Source organism: Idiotropiscis lumnitzeri, chromosome 1, assembly GCF_059441095.1.
Source record: "Idiotropiscis lumnitzeri isolate Australia: NSW breed Sydney's pygmy pipehorse chromosome 1, RoL_Ilum_1.0, whole genome shotgun sequence".
Classification (NCBI taxonomy): domain Eukaryota; kingdom Metazoa; phylum Chordata; class Actinopteri; order Syngnathiformes; family Syngnathidae; genus Idiotropiscis; species Idiotropiscis lumnitzeri.
Genome location: NC_142391.1, coordinates 9,249,496 through 9,266,676, shown reverse-complemented (window position 1 = coordinate 9,266,676; position 17,181 = coordinate 9,249,496). Strand labels below are relative to the sequence as shown.

The 17,181-nt window shown below is 39.4% G+C and overlaps 3 protein-coding genes across 6 annotated transcripts; all 3 read right to left on the bottom strand.

The window, feature by feature from the left end:
- Nucleotides 1–370: 370 nt before the first annotated feature.
- Nucleotides 371–2,079, bottom strand: gpx2 (glutathione peroxidase 2). The gene is given in 3 exon segments (XM_088315311.1): nucleotides 371–539; nucleotides 542–773; nucleotides 1,619–2,079. Coding segments are annotated over 3 exon segments (564 nt in total). The 5' UTR covers nucleotides 1,841–2,079; the 3' UTR covers nucleotides 371–429.
- Nucleotides 2,080–2,237: 158 nt separating this feature from the next.
- On the bottom strand, nucleotides 2,238–8,340 carry LOC148343094 (ras-related protein Rab-15-like). Its single transcript, XM_088315263.1, has 7 exons — nucleotides 8,082–8,340; nucleotides 4,598–4,658; nucleotides 4,460–4,520; nucleotides 3,794–3,871; nucleotides 3,625–3,714; nucleotides 3,290–3,355; nucleotides 2,238–3,207 (listed from the first exon to the last, which is right to left on the bottom strand). Exons 1-7 carry the CDS (start codon nucleotides 8,203–8,205, stop codon nucleotides 3,043–3,045), a joined length of 645 nt encoding a protein of 214 aa, XP_088171389.1. The 5' UTR covers nucleotides 8,206–8,340; the 3' UTR covers nucleotides 2,238–3,042.
- Nucleotides 8,341–9,489: 1,149 nt separating this feature from the next.
- On the bottom strand, nucleotides 9,490–16,592 carry LOC148343093 (protein max-like). 4 transcript variants are annotated; one of them, XM_088315291.1, is made up of 4 exons: nucleotides 16,380–16,592; nucleotides 14,134–14,253; nucleotides 12,048–12,171; nucleotides 9,490–10,675 (listed from the first exon to the last, which is right to left on the bottom strand). In XM_088315291.1, exons 1-4 carry the CDS (start codon nucleotides 16,413–16,415, stop codon nucleotides 10,491–10,493), a joined length of 465 nt encoding a protein of 154 aa, XP_088171417.1. In that variant the 5' UTR covers nucleotides 16,416–16,592; the 3' UTR covers nucleotides 9,490–10,490. The 4 variants fall into 4 exon arrangements, with proteins under 4 accessions (XP_088171417.1, XP_088171407.1, XP_088171427.1 ...); XM_088315281.1 differs by having other exon boundaries at nucleotides 12,048–12,186; nucleotides 16,380–16,591; XM_088315301.1 differs by having other exon boundaries at nucleotides 14,146–14,253; nucleotides 16,380–16,591.
- Nucleotides 16,593–17,181: the final 589 nt, after the last annotated feature.

Genomic DNA, 17,181 nt, shown 5'->3' with positions numbered 1-17,181 from the left:
AGGAAAAAAATTTATTTTTTAACTTTAGTTGATTTTTAACAGAAAAATTTTTCATATAAAAAAAGTCTTTTTTCGTCCCCCCCCAAAAAAAAATCAGATTTTCAAGACAAAACATGTTACTAAAATATATTTGTAATTTTAGCCATATATTTTTGTTTTATTTTTTTTAACTGTAATTAAGACTTTCTGCATGTGTAAGTGATCAACTACGCCACATCCCGACTTTTGTCGAAACGCGACGATTGGGAACATAAGGTTGAATTTATTTAATATATTTATTAAATATATCCATAAAAACAAAAAAAAAACAAAAACTTATGCAACCACATACTTTAAGCACTTACAAAGCTTCAGATGATATCCCTTTTAGTTTCAATATATCACCTTCATTAAATAAGACTTAAACGTGGTGTTAAAAAGTTTACATTCTTACGTTTTAGTTAATTTTAACAATCGCTGAATGTCAGGCTCTATGTCAATAGTGGGGAACTTCCTGCTATATCTTTTAAACGGCTCTCCCTCGGGTGCAATGAGGAATTCCAAGATACGTCGGTCCTGTTGATGGGACTCCAAACCAGGAATTTGGGGTCTTGCATGAGGGAGTTGGGGTCATCATCGGGATAGGGGAGTTTCTCTTTGAGATAGGCGAAGACAGGATGTGCGTTTGCTCCGTTGACGTCGCATTTCTCAAAGATGGTGAAGTTGGGCTGGAATCCGCCGCCTGGACGTACATGTTGTAAGGAAGTAAGGATCTCACCATTGCTACAATTCTCCTGGAAGCACATAAGTTATTTGGGTAACTGTCAAATGGTGCTAATTTTGGAACTTCATCCCATCACTTTATTTTTTTTTTGTCAATGAAAAGAATGCTTGATTGGTTTTGGATCAAGCCAACAACTTGAGTGATTACACATTTCTATCCAACCATTTGGCATAAGTTGTGGTATTCTTTTCATCTGGAGCAGTTCTTTTCTTTCTCCGATCAATCTGAGCTTGGTTTCATCCATTAAAACAATGAGATCCCAAACTACGGGACGCCATTTGTTTTTTGTTTTACATTGAATCTGCATGTTCTCTCCCATTTTTGCCTTTAGCTATCTCACTGTGAGATACTGTGAAAAGTAACAACACGTTTGGAAAGCAAGCACTTTCACTGATCCAAACCCAATAGAGCATCAATTTCACTTATTGGAGATCAAAATTAAGGTAGCGATACACGTCAATACTTATGCCCAAGGATGTACATTATAACGTTAACCTACAGATGACACTTTTTGAAGGTGTAAAGAGCAGGACTATAGAGGATTTCTTATCCAATCTTCACCAAATTTAGGGTGATTTTGAAATTCGTCCTATTTACACTCCTCTTTCAAATTCTGTCAAAATAGGTATGCCGCCATCTTGTGGCAGATAGTGGAAACACCCAAAATAAAGGTGAAGGAGAAAAACAAATGGAGTTATATATATGAACTGTGCGAAAATAAATCTGCTGATCCCAGAACCGGGAGGTTCTTCTGTAACTTTTTTCAATTCAAACATATTGTTGTGGGATTACCAAAAAAAAAAAAAAAAAAAAAAAATCTAATATCATAAGACTTCTCTCTGATGCTCAACTAACCTGATAGCCAAATTGGTTACAGGGGAAGGCCAGGACCACCAGTCGATGGGGGTACTTGCCCTGGAGCTGCTTGAGCTGGCTGAAGTCCTGGCCGGTGGTGCCTCAGAGCGACGCCACATTCTCTATCAGCACCACCCGCCCGCGGTACACGTTGAAGTCCACCGAGTCGCCCTCCAGCGTGGTGGCCTTCAGGTCGTAGAAGGTCTTGGCGATGAATGCCATTCTCAGCAGCACAGGAGAGCCTGTGCACTGGAGGGAGGTCGGAGTTTTGGATAAGACCGGCCGATGGTCACCTTACTCGCTGGTGGCACTAGGATCAGATGACCCTGCGGGAAAACTGATCTACAACAGAAATTCAATACTCTCTTATCAATTAGATGCATAAAACTGGAGAAGAGTTTTAAAACACAATTTTAAGTTTTGTTTTTTGCTAAATGATGTAGGTCTACAGTAGTATGGATGATTTTCAAAAGTATTTAAAAAGACAAATTGGCAGGCAACCATGTCAGCCATCAAACATTTAACATCCTTAACAGTCTTTCTCCACACGTGATGAAAACCAAACTCTCAGTGAAACCCGAACTCACTCTCCATTTCAATTCAGCAACGCCATGTGTAGTACTTTTTAAACATTTATTTAATTCTTGGATGTTTTCACGACACTTTTTTAAAAACTAAAATTCATTTAAAATAACGTCGGTGGCAAAAGCAACATAGACTTTGAATCAATTAAGTGCAGTGTTGACGTTTGCCACGTTAAATAGGAAGTGCAGCGAACCTCTGCATAGTCGCAATTTGGCAATCACAAATCCACCCAGTTTCGGAATATTTTTTTTCTCTTATTCGCTTTAAAACTCATTCATATCATATTTTTGTGATCAAGCCAAAGCCACGTTTAATGTAAAAATATTGGCACAATCTTATGGTATCTTGGTGACAAGAAACTATGTTGAAATGAAGGGGAACAGCTTCATCTAGTCAGGCCACAGCGTTGTCTAATAGAAAGAAAAAAGATTTGCACCTACTTCTGGCCTCTGTAAGCGATGCCAAACCTTGTTGGGTGGGGCATCAGCTATTGGCGTATTTTCACTATTTGTGGCAGGGCTCGGCTCTTATCTGTGCGAATTGCAGGGGTTCACTATACCGCATTCAGAAACAGAATAAACACACAAGGGGGATCACATTGACTGTAAACGAGCGAAGCCTCAAGTTTCAAGGTTTAAATAATTCATCGTCTTCCTCTCACTTTACTAAATACCCCAACAATGCATTATAAATTAACAAACTATAAATACGTTTAGAAAGCAACAGGTTTAGAAGTGGCAGTTGGTGCGAAAATGCACTTGCCTATACAGTCACCAACAAAACCAGCAGGGCTACAAAAAAAAGGGGGGGGGAGTCAATTAGAGGAGGAAAATTATGTTTTAAAAGATTCTGGCACAGCCACAGACTCTCCGAATGCTGCCGATTTTATCTTGACCACTTTCATCCAACCCAGCCCTGTTTAAGTAATCATCCAGAGATCCCAGCAGGTTGTCCACATCTCTCTTGTGAGCCTGCAGCACCAGTTCTGTCACTCGATTGAATGACTGAAAGACAGACGATACGACTACTTAGAGGAAATGTACGTGTGCACACTGCACATTATTTTGGATGTGGGTTATCGACTACCTTGTCAATGTTGTGGCTCGTGGACGCGCTGGTTTCAAAGAAGTCCATTCCGTACCTTTCTGCCAGCTGCAATATTGAGTTGGATATTTTAAATCAGGCTTACAAAGAAAGCAATTGTTTTATGAGATTAAAATGACATCAAATCTATTATCCTAGCACAGGAGTTGACTATTAAACAAACTCTTCTTAGGAATGAATGCAAATATTAACTCTACATTTGGGACCACGGAACCGAAATTTAGAACAGTTCAGACCAGGAACTGGCCAAATCTTTTGTTAAAGCATTTCCTTCCCAAATCGTAGGGAGTGGCAGTGATGAAAAAGTTGAGTCTAACCTTGCTTCCTTCTTCCCTCGTAACTCGCCTCCTGGGCTCTTCGTCCGATTTGTTTCCTACTAAAATCCTCTGCACTTTTTCCGGTGCGTACTGTGAGACGACAAGAGAGAAGAAGAAGATGCCGTGTCATTTGCACTCTATTTACAATGTATGATTCATATCGGCTTACCTCATCGACGTCGGTGGCCCACTTGACTATGTGCTGAAAGGAGGACTCACTTGTGATGTCATACACAAAGATGATACCCTGAGGGGAAAAAAATGGTTAGTCACCAAGACATTAAGAAAAAAATTCACTTAGAAATCAAGAAGAATGGAATGGACTATCTGAAAATGCTAAAAAGTGTTTGTGGAAATCAGAGAATTTGAAATTAATATTTTTATAGCAGCAAAAGTTAACTTCATCTATCTAATAAACAAAACCTCTCCATTTTTTTATCCTAAAGGGAATTGTTTCTTAAAATGTTTTCCAGCAATGACCACAATCACGCCCAACTTTAAATTACAGTAGCCTAGTGGGCCTAGTGTTCATCAAATCAGCAGCGTCATTATTTCAAGCCGACCAAATCTGTCATTATCAGTCCATCATTGTTAATTTAATGACGTTTCTTTCTTTGCTATTTTTTTTCCTTTTTTTAAACACGTCACTACTACTCCTTCTCCTCCTCACAGACTATAATCTTCCCTCCTTAGCTGAGCTCAATGAGAACCGTTCTCATTGATGACATTTGGTAGGGGATCCGATTTTACTAATACTGAAGAAACCAAGAACTGCGGCAGAGGAGATAATAATTATAATAATTCATGTCGGTTTGGCAAAAAAAAAATAAATCACCTGCGCACGTCTGTAGTACTGTTTGGTAATAGTCTGATAGCGTTCCTGACCGGCGGTGTCCCTGAAAACAACCAGAGAGGATCACACAGACAGGAAAACAAAATAAATCAGGCAAATTTGAAAGGAAAAAAAACTCACCATATTTGCACCCGCACCTTGATTCCATCGATTTCGAGAGTTTTCATTTTAAAGTCCACACCTTAACAAATAAGAATTTATTATAAAATCAGCCAAAACAAAAGGAAACAGATGACGTAATCATGGTACAACTCAGTGTGGCGGACTGGGCACGAGATCTTGCTTTGAATCGCAATCGCACACGCACGACTGACTTTTCAAGCATTTTATGGTCACTCTGAGACACTTTTATGGGAGTCTTTGTTTAAATCATCGAGATTTTACAAGGACACAGAAGCTTAATTTTGTTTAATTTTTGTTGTTCACGGAGAGCTGAAAGAATATATGCTTGTGAGTATTGTTGCATGCTCTGGTTGTATGTGCTGTTGCTCGCTGTGTACAAAATAGCAGTTGTTTGAACTAAAGTATTCTAATTACCGTCTATAGGAGGGGTGGGTAAACTACGGCCCGGGGGCTACATGCGGCTCATTAAACGTTTTAATCCGGCCCACCAAACTTAAAAAAGTTAAATGAATAAACCTTGTTCATGTATTATTTTCTAAATACTGTGGTTTTTCAAAGACATATATATTGTTTTCATGATTTTGTTCACTTTCATTTAAACTTAAATTTATTTTTTTTTCTCAGATGAGGTGAGGTTACCAAAACACTCCATCCATCTTGCTCCTCCCCTCTGTCAAATTTTAGAATCTATTGTGGCCCGCCAGTCAAAAGGTTTGCCCACCCCTGGTCTATACTAATTTCCGTCAGCCTACCTATAGTACTTTGCATTATATTTGATAGCATTAAGATGGCGGACTTTCATTAGACTAAATTATATGGCTTATTTGTTTGGTTTTAATAGGCTTAAAGTAATGCCATCCACTCACTTAGCTTATCAGTGGGTCTAGCTTTAATATTAAGATGTGTGCATGGAAAAATCATGCTTCTCTCATTGTAATTCAAAAAGGACAGTATTACTGTTTGACCAACTGTAGGATTTCCCAGCTAGAGAATGTCAGTCAACTCCTACCTAACAATATAAACAGTGAACTATGGTTAAATGCGGCAGAAATTATGCCTGATAATTATAATAATGTGTTGATATTAAGTGATGGAAGTAAAAAAAAAATCCCATATGTGTTTAAGTAATATATTGCTAATCAGTCAAACTATTCCATGTGATTGAAGACTGCACTCTCACAGCTTGCGGCTCAGTCAGGAAGAGGTGGGAAGGATCGGATGGATTAAAACCATCTTTGAGGCAAAACTATCATGTTGATAGAATATTACGGTTCTACCAAGGATTGAATGGTTTTAGCATTTCTCTAGTTTGTTAAATAAGGTCACACAATGAATAAAGTCAGAAGCTTTCTTCAATTTTGATGGGGCTTGGATTTACTTGGGTATGCTTTAGCACACCTGAAAATGGGCTAGACACACCTGTGCTGGGTGGTAAAATTATACATGTTTATTTTTATATGGTGCCTTTCTTGCAGATTTTCATCTACTGTGGGTGGGTACAGCAAAAAATTGAAAACTAAAATTACATAAGATTTCTGTTGAACTATAGCTTCAATATATTTGCATTTCCACCACCGCTTGCACTTGTAAAATGAATATTGTTTAGTCATTATACATATGGGCATCTTAGGGTGCTACACAAAATACAAAAAAGGGAGGTTTCAGTGAATAGGTTCATGTGAAAAAAAAAAAAACTAATGTAGGCGAGTTTGCATATGCAGTAGGTGGGAGTTAACTTTACTCTTGTTTGTACATGTAAAAACTGGATGAAACTTGGAAATAACTCCAAGCAATCTCATTAGGATTAAACAGCATTACAATTTGAAAAAATAAAAATACTTGATATGATTAGTTGCCAACCAGCTTCCAAAGTACACTTTATTTATAGAAACCATGGGAATAACAAACCTGTGTAATTCCATTTGTGGATTACAGTATGTCAACAGAGCGAAAGCAAGCAGTCATTTCATCTCGCACGCAGCAAATTTGACTGATGTTGGATCGCTGTCATGTTTAATTCATGACAACTTGAAAAGGCCCATCCCAGATCACAAACAGAAGAGTGGACTTCAGTGTAAGGTTCTGCCTATCTATGTCTTCAATAACTCTGGAAGCTGGAACATGGACACCGGGCAGCTTTGGAGCACATTTGTGGCCCGGCTGAGTCAAATGAAGCTCCCCCGCTTGACCTGGCTCCACAGTCGGCGTCAGTGCATACGGCTACTCAATAGATATTTAATAATACCGAACGGAATCACACTTTTTCACAAACTGTTAAAGTTAAATACTAAATTTGTGTAAAAAAAAAATGCCTCAAGTTGCATGCTTCTTGTGTTATTTATCCATCACAGGCTCCATGTGTAACTTATTGTGATAGTTGTGATGCTTTTTTCTTTGTTTTTTTTTTTTTTACTCCTAATTAGACCTCAGAATGATTTAAAGGTTACGGTCGGCTGGAAATGTCCCAAAATCCCCACATAAAAGTCAACGTCTCCTCTGCGGCAGCAAATAGAAAGCTGTCGTGTGTCAGCCGGAAGCTTACGTAAACACCCGCACACCCACAAGCACACGTCTTCCAATCACAACTCCCAAAGAGGACGCCTACACCTGATTAATGTGGCCCAAGTGTTTGAAAAAAAAAAAAAAAGAAAGAAAGAAAAACTTCTGAATAAGTTTGTTATGCTATTTTGGAAGGAGACTGTTGCCCTTCTCCAATTCTCACTTACACAATAAACACTTGTGTTATTTATTCATAGTGAAGTATAGTTACATTACTTTTCTAGTATTGTATTTATATACAAGACACCAATTAGAATTGCAATCCATATCTCATAAAATGTAAATGCTGTATTAATTTGCTGTCAGCCACTAATTACTTTCATCTCTTCTACCAAAGAGCCCGTTAATCACATACACACTGCACGACACAGATTCTACATTAACCTCTTTTAAAATGTATGCCACAGAAGGCATCGTAGAATAATCAAGCACATGGCTTAGCTTCAGAAGGCCGACAAGGTTTCTCATCTGCAATGTTACTGCAATGACAACTGTGGCACCTCAAACTTCTTTCCGAAAAGTAAACACCCTCTTCCCATATTCTTTCGCTCTCAACCACATTGTAGGATTAAATGCAATGAAAAAAAATATTAAAAGGAATGTCATTTTGCTGCTAGCTGTATTGCCTTCTTATTGTATCCATAGGAAAACTTGAAAATATTTCTCGTGTGCGCGCGTGCGCCCGGAGGCAGTCAGAACCAAACCTGCCGGGCCAACAAGGAGAGCTACTTATCCCCTCTTCACACACACAAAAAAAGTAAACATGGCTTGACGAGAAAAATACTTAAAACGCCTGATGGTAGCTTACATTCCGAGTTCACAAACGAGTGACTTTAATTCGTCGGCAGGTGGTTCACACCCGCGAGTTTCAGGGAGAGGCGTCAAACAAGTCCGGTGGCTTCTTTCTATACTAATTTCTTACCGATGGTGGAGATATGTCCTGTATCGAACTCCTTGTCCGTGAAGCGACGCAGCATACACGTCTTGCCAACCCCCGAATCCCCGAGTATGAGAATCCGGAACAAAATATCGTACTGCTTCGCCATGACCAACTGTTTAAAAAAACTTTTAATTGACTGGGAATGACTCCTCCATGTTTAGCATTCACCTGACGTCTTCGGTCATTACGCAGCAGACACGCGTCAGATTCAAGTCAGCTCGGAAATTCTGGTATTTCACTAAGTACCGGGAACAACGACGTAGATTAAATATATGAGCACGTGAAATGAATGATACTTTTTGGCTGATGATTAAAGCCTATGCACACACATGCTCGTTCATACTTTAATTCAATAACCATTTATTAACAAGTTACTTTACTACTCCGTCCGAATACTGTACTGGGAAACTGTAACCATAAGGCGGCAACGTCCCATAGAAGATCCAAAGGACAGTGAACGTAACAAAGCAAACAAGCTTCATCCTTCAAAAGGGACTGCTTTGGGCAAGTTTGAGTTTTACTTTTAGTCAGAAAACTAATTTGTTTTAAAGCACCCTTGAAACGCTTTAAATTCACGACGTGCAAAGCCCCGACATTCCAGAGCATTCTAATAGTCACGCATTAATCGTTTAAGTCACCACATGGGAAAAGCCATTCCACAGAAGACTTTTTTTTAATTCGACTAAAGTCCTTAAATTTAAACACACTAACTAAAGAGAAGTATATCGTAGTGCAGTAATTCCCGACATTTATTGAACATTTCCAATGGCAAAGTCAACATTTCAAATCTACTTCAATTTTCATCCTATTCAACCCTTTCCAACTTCAACTTATTCCAAAGATTCTTGCCCCAGAGGGCTTCCATTTTTCTCATTCGAAGCATTTACAGTTCTCCAAAATATCGCATTTTTCACCCACATTTTCCCCATTCATTCCTAATGGTGCATTTAACATTTACGTCGTTCCAGTTAGAATTTCAAACTTTTCCCCACAATTTTTTTTGTTTTTCTCCTCTAATTTACATTTTTTTTGGCCAATTCATCCCATTACAACTTTTATCCCTGAGGTAAATTTGGGAAGTGTCAACTTTTTTTTTCCATTTCCAAAATTCAATGTGTATCTCTTAATTACACCCTGCATTTCCACTTACAAAACATTCAACATTTTACCCTTTAAAAATACACCCTCAAATCTTTAACCTGCATCTGTTTAAAAATGTGTTGACCAGTGTAATTTATGCACTAATTGACTGTGGCTCACTTGCTGTGGCACAATTGATCCTCAATGTCATGGCGTATGGACTGTACTTAAAAATTCAATTCCAAAAATATATTTTTGAAGCATTAAACCCCGTAACTACACAAACACATTAAGTCAGAAATACATCCGATAAGGATAAAAGTTTTATTCAAGGTATGTCTTAACTTGCAAGACACCCGTTGGCAGTATGTACAACATACCTGTAATTTCCACGGAATGGAACGAACAAATATTGATTACATACACACTCGTTTACCTCTGAGAAAAGGGGAAAAATAGAGAAAGAAATGCTCCCAGCACAGGCAAAATATTCTCAGGGAAGCTTTTTCTTTGCAGAAGTGACACCATTTAGTATTGAGTTATATACTACACACCGAACCAAGAGTTCATTCCTAAAAATAAAGTTGGACTGTATTTTGTAACATTCAGTATCGATTAGGTGCTTATTTTTTGTCTGACAGTGATAAAAAATAGAGGAAAGAAAAAAGAGCTGAACCCGTGTGGGGGGTAAGCCATTAAAACAACAGAATGTTTGTCCTCTTCAAGCCAAAAACAAAAATGACATCAATTGTGGAGGTTCACTATAAATAAGGGGGGTTTCATTTGATTCCACAAAACACTTTCAAAACACAACATTTCAGGCATCTACACTGAGTAAGTTGATTTTGCATAACATCACATTCCTCCGAGAAAAAAAAAGTAGATTTAAAAGGTAAACTACTCCCAATCGACACTTTTGTCAAAGCAACCCCCCGAATAATTGCAGGTTGTATGACCTAACGCCTTATACTTGATCTCCACATTCCTTTAAATTAAGGTCAGTGTGAGGATTGAAAAGCGTCGGAGTCCTTCAAAATTGCAGAGCTGCCTCACTTTTAGGGGTGGGGGGAGTAGGAGGGTCACGCGAGGACACGAGGAGAGGAGAAGTGACAGGATGCTTAGGAAGGTCGAAGCATTTTATACACAATATATAGCACCTCTCTCACACAGTCTCCACCACCGCCTCCTGACTGACTGAAGTAAGAAGAAGGCAAGGCTGAGTGCACACAGCTAAGAGGAGTTTCAGGCTGGTGGGCAACAGAAAACAACAACGAGAGAGAGAAAAAAAAAAAAAAAAGTCAGTCAGAGGGTCTAGCTGGGCTCCACACGCAGCCTTTTCCTGGTCGGGGGCTCCTCGGGCTCCGATTCCGAGCTGGAGTCGGAGCCGCCGTCGAAGGCCGACACCGCGCTTCCTTTCCGGTTGGTGTACAGGCTGCTGTCAGAGGAATAGTTGCTCTGCAGCTGATTGTTGCCCTTGGCCTTCTCCAGAGCACGCACTGCAATCAAAAAGCTCAGTAAAGGAGGTGCAGCACCACCGAGACTGCACCAGGCATGACCAGCCCTACAGTGGAACCGCCAAGGGGGAAGGAAAGCCATTCCGGAACGCGGCTTAACTTCAGATTTGCACTAACGTTCTACGTTCTCCCCTAACAAATCACAGAAATCCGTATCAGAGTCAAACTTTCGCAATCATAAAAACTTGGCTGTTTTAGGTCATATTTGAGCATTTTAAAACAAGTTCACCAATGTATAAAGGATGGCATTATTGAAGGTAGTGAACATACTTTGCTCTGCAATAATTGTGACTGTCCGACAGAAAGCCTTTTTGGGGCAGCCATGTTGTGGTGGCGCTGCCAGAACTGGTCCTCGATATTCATAAGTTTCAATTATTAATTGATATTTACCATCTGTGTACTGTATTATTTAAGGCTTTTATGAACATACTACTTCTGTATTGCTACCTTCTTTTTTACATGTTTTTTTGTTGTCTATCATCAAACTGGATATTTGTCATTTGGCATTTTATATCTCGAAACCATTCCTTATGGAAAGATTTAGGATAATATGCAAAAAATAAATGTGTCAGCGAGTTAAAATGATAAATGAAGGTTAAATTAATTAAAAGTCAAAATATTGAACATTAAAAAGCAATAATTTCATCTTGTTTAAAAAATGTGCACTGGCACACTAGGGCAGCATCAGTTTTAATGAAGAACCCTGAAAAAAAATGTGCCGCTGGTTATGAAAAGTACAAAAAAAAAAATCCGCAGACGTGGAGGGACTTATGTGTGCGCCTGTGAGGTGAGTCTTTTCAGATTAAAAAACAACAGCTGACTTTATAGTGGACACTTTTTTTTTATGGTGATCGACACTTTGGATCTAAATGTCGCCGCCCCCTGGTTCAACTAGAATGTTTTTATGATATAGAAAAATGGGACCTAGATAAATACTTTATAAACATCGTCGATTATTAATGCAACCTATATACTATTGAAAATAATCTTTTAAAGAGGGGAACTGGAGATGTGTCTGTGCACAGAATTAGCCAATAATATTCAAATTCATGATAAATGCTCGTCAGCCAAATGTGTCAAAATCAATCGATGAATCGACTATTATTGAATAATCAAATTAAACAACTATCTTGTTAATTATTCATCTTAAAATTGCATTTCAAGACAATCGCCTTCCTACCTGTCCCCATGGCATACAGAAAAGTCTCACAGGATTTAAGGAGGAAAACAGTCTTGAGATTTGATGACATGCCGCGTGAGGTCACATGACTATCCAAATTCTGAAAACACTTGATTGGACTGCTGGACGTTCCACTGTATTTTTATGGGGTCTCATTTCGCATAGTGTACATACCTTGCTGCTCCAGCACTGCATTCTGCTTCTTTAAATCATCGATGTCTTGCTGGTGGGTGTGATTTTTTCGTCTCATGTATTGAATGTACTCAGTGGCTTTGTCAAGAATCTGGGCTCGGGAAGCCTGTTTAACAGAGCTCTGTCAGCAGACAATTTCAGAGAGACATGAAGCAATGATGCAGTGGAAACAGTCACATTACAATCACAGTGTGCACTCATTGGGCAATTTATCAGATACAATTAAGCAACATCATTCATTTGACAATGTCTAAGAAGTCTCTGCTAAGGCTGGGCGATATTGAAAAAAATTCCGATCATGATATTCATGCCAAAAATCTTGAGAATGATGTGATATTAATATAACCTTGAGTTTCGTGAAAACTTTCGTGTTTTAAGAGCAAAATATGAACAGAAAAGGTCATGGAAAGTGCAGTTTTTAAATTAGAATTCACAGTAATTAACAGCAATCAATTTTAAAAAACAAATCACAATAAAATCACCCAGCCCTAGTGTCTGTAATTGTTTAATAAAGGGGTCTTCGGTTTATAACTGAGGATTATTCCTATGGCAACAACGCAACGCAAATTTGTTTGGAAGTCAGAACACAGCGTTAATAACTGATAACACAGTAATGAAGCCATGTTTAAAGTAAATATTTGTATGACAAACAATTCTAGCTAATGAACACTGTGGACCCCCCCCCAAAAGATTGAAAACAGAAAATCAGCATCTAATTGAAACCCTCTGAATTGCATTGGGAATTTATTCTCTTTTGAAAACCCCCCAAATTAAAAAGAATAAAATAAAATGACAAACCTTCAATATACAATTTTTACAGAGAACAGTGGCTGCCCACCCACAAAAAAAACGTCCTAACAAATTCTGTAAATGTGATTCTGCTGTTGCCAAACCATAAGTATGTGGGGGGTCTACTATGTAAAAAGCGGTGGAAACTGAACGTGTCTTCTTCCACATAATTTATTGGTTGCCCTTTGAAACCTCAAAACATTGTGTATGTTGGCACCGCTGAAAACCGAGGACCCCCTGTAGAAAAGTATTCATGTGCATATAACATAATCAAAACATTTTCATTGTCAACGTTTGCAAAGGGCGCCAAAATTGCAGTCCCATAATCAGATCCCCATTTTGGCGCCCTCTAATTTTGGGGTACCAGCCAGTTTGCGCATTTAATTTCCTCATCTTGAGACGAGAGCAAAATAGCTCTCAGTGTGCAAATGCATGCCTCTCTGACCGTGTCAAAATTGTGGATTTCTGTACTCGCTTCGTAAACGAAAAGCGCTGGAACGGACAGTGCATCCAAATAGTGTTCACAGCATATTCAAGCATTGTGCTGTGAATATTTAAGAGTTGTATGAAATCAAATGCCAGGATTTTCTGATTCCGAAAAATGTGTCTAAAATAAATTTAAAACCGATAGTTTCCCCCACCATTAACATGACCTACAACCTGTACAAATGAAGAAAAAAAATTAAAACATTGAAAGCCATGTTAAAAGGGGGCACACAACTGGCAACATGTTAAGTGCATCTGATTACCCCAAATAAAGTTCATATGCTCTCTCGAAGGCTTTCACAGTCATTTGTGTTTGCTTTCTATCCGGAATAGTTTTTGTGCTAAAAATATTTGTTTTTGGACCTATTCCCATTTTTTAAAGTGTAGAATCAGTACTGTGCTATGAATACTCTCCAGATGCACTGTACATCAAGTTACGTGCTCCTTAAGGCTGTCCTGCCCGATGACAATGACACTCAGTGAATAGATTTACAAATGATGAATCATAAACGTTTGGCATAGTTCTGACATAGCTTTGCTATTAAATAGTGTTAATGGCACAAGTTAAGGCCCAACAAAAAGTCAAGGTCCATTGACGGTACAATGTGTGACTTCCACTCATCTGTGCAGATTGTGAAGATTTAAGTGTCCTATTTGCTTGTAATAACAGACTCGTCTATTGACTTTGGCGTGGGTCTGCGCTTCAAGCTTTTCCTGTTGTTGGAGGCTTGTGCGTGCGTGCATGTGTCGTGTTGACAACACAAGAGTGCATGAATGTTGAGAGGACACATACATTTCCCCCCACCTTCTCTCCTTGCAGTGCAGGCACAGAGTCTCGTAAACCGTGAAAGCTGTCTTTGATGTGGTCCCTGCGTTTGCGCTCCAGCGCGTTGTGATGTGCTCGCTTATCTGCCTGCAACGACAGGGATGAAAGCGTGAACTCGTCTGGCACATAGTAGTTCCAGCGTATTCCTCACGTCGGTGTGTCACTCAACTTGGCATGACACCACCTGGCAAAAACCAGCTGTGCAAGTTTAATGAAAATGATTTCGTGGCAATGTTTGTAGTGGAATGCTGACCGTGCACAAGCGGAAACATGTAAATAGAATTACAGCCTACAACGGCTGCGCAATACACAGAAAAAATATCGGAGTCGCAACAATGGCACATGCAATATGCGTAACGCAAAGATGTCGAATAAATTCAAATTGAATCGTATGCCTATATTATCTTGTGGTATTACTAACACTAAATAATTTGACGAGAATACATCCAGCCTGCTTATTTTTCCCCATTTTCAAAATCACTTCATTAGGTACATGTTATCGCAATATTGGTGATACTGCAATAATCCACACACACGTCGTAAAGCCGTACAGCCAACCTGTAGTCTACTGATGATTACTAAAGAAAGGAAAAAGCTTGAAATTTTTTTTTTTCTGGCCGAAGAGAGTTTACACTTTCTCTTAAGTAGGTTTGGTGCTACCTGGTGGTACTGGAATTGATATCATAGCGCCTTTAGGTTTGCATTGCATTGACTCCACAAAGTCACGCATGCAGATTGTTCAGTGTTTAAGAGGCAAGAGTTATAAAGCGATAATCCATGGCAGCCACATCATGACAACACACCTATTCACAACAACAATTCTTGACCCGGAAGAGCATCTTTCTGCACCTACCTCCCTACTCATTTCCCAAGATCAGGGGGATTATCAAGGGGACCTATTTAGAAGACTTGGATAACATCTATATGGCCTTGAGGACGGACGGAGCTGAGGAGGATCATGGAGGAACCATGAAAGCGTGCTGGGAAAATGCGTTAGACCGCAGGGGATTTTCAAAGACTTCAAAGAGGAAAACTTTGCAGTTTGGATTTGAAAAAAAAAACACCTCAACTGGTGCATGTTTTTTGTAACATTTTTGTCTTAAAGCGAGTCGTGAGAGTTTAACATTGTAAAATATGCAACTTTGGCTGAATAATGGTTGGGAAAGATTTCTCTTGAAAAGGAGTGTACATCACATCATGAAGGCTTGACAGGCCTGCAAGCAGAAGCAGTGTGTGGCTTTATGAACAGCAGCTTAAACAAGTGGGGGGGAGGGGAATCCATGAAATCCACAGAGATATATCCAGATCGAGGACGTTGAATCATTTCACATGCAAACAAGAACTATGACTGCATTAAAACATAATGACGTGAAATTAGAACGCGAAGTATTTCGATGGGCTTGCATGAAATAATACGGTTGCATTTTGCATGGGAAAGAGTGATTGGAAACACAAACCAATACCATTAAAACATCACAATGCTTTCTGGAGACAAATTAACGTCACAGACTACTAAAAGAAAATCTATTAACTGACCATTAGGAGCAAGGGTTAGCAATATACGCCAATAATTCGACGGAAGACGCAAGCACGCCGTGGCTGTTTTTAAGCCCCTGCAGTGCTAGCAATGTGGGTCATTGCACATTGGTCGAAATATCATCATGCTCTCGATTTAGTATTAAACAAATCTGGACTCTTTTTTTTTGTTTTAAAAGCCTGTAAGGTCGGTATGAAGTAATAACTCGAATGACGTAATATAGTACCAAGGAAAGTTAACCCTCTGAAATGGCCTGACCTTGCCCTCGGGGAGATTAGTTGTTATGCATTAAATGTACTACCGTGTGCAGATATGTGCGATTGAAAAAAAATGCCAAGTTTCGAATGCAATTAAAAAGGCAATGAGCAATTTCCAAACACTTGGTTGGAACTGTACTACGAATGGAACAAGCAAAACTCAAACATGAAATTTCAAGCACCTAGTCGACACGACACCACCACTGCGCCTTGTGGATTGTTTGTGATTTCAATGACACGACAAACAAGTTCTCCCTGCAAACACGCTTTCACCCTCCCCGCTAACATATTTCAGATTTCTGTATCTAGCAGCCTATTAGCTAACCTGGCTAACTAGGCTAGCTTCGAGCAGGACACAGCGACAAAGTTGCTGTCTAGCTAGCTGCCTTTTAAGTGTGTGGGAAAACTGAGGCACATACATCGCTGTCGACTTCGATGTCATCGTTTTCGCTCATTCTTCGGTAAAGGGGGATGCGAATAGAAAACAAGCAGCTGTCAAAACAAAAGCGGCAGCGAGCGCAGGCAAAATAAAAAAATCTTGCACGAAGCTCTGCTTACAGCAGAGACATGACGATGAACGGTTACTTCACACGTGATTCGCCTACACATGGATCAGAAAATACACAAAGCGCATGCGCGGGTAAAACAGCAGGAATCTGGGCAGTGTAGTTTACGCTTACACACTTCCCCTATATGCGACGGCACCATGTCGCGGTTTTAAAACTTCATTACCCACAATACATTGGAGTTGGACGTGCTTTCTCACGTATACCGTTATCTTCCCATGACAGCTTGCAAGCTGCAAATACAGCAACCTCGGGACATTTATTTATGTTCGAATGCATCCTAAAATTGCCCACAATAAACATTTAGTCGTCAGATAGAAAACTTTAATTAGATAGCCGTGACTAAAGGAAGGATTTATGCCTGTTGCCCTCTGATAAACACTTAGATTTGATAAATAGGCCCCTTAGAAATCGTTACCCTGTGGTGTTACAAAACCACTGTAGGAAATTATGGCTTGTTTGCCACAATAATACGACTCTTCACTCTATGATTATGCGACCAGATGGTGGCCTAGCTCATTTTGAGTTGCCCTCCCCCACTCACCATCTATGCCTCCAAGGGAACTTTAAGTAGTAGCTCCAGCTCATTGCTTATAGTATAAAGCACAAGTGCATCAATACACAAAACCTGCACTGTCTTCTACTCTGCACACAG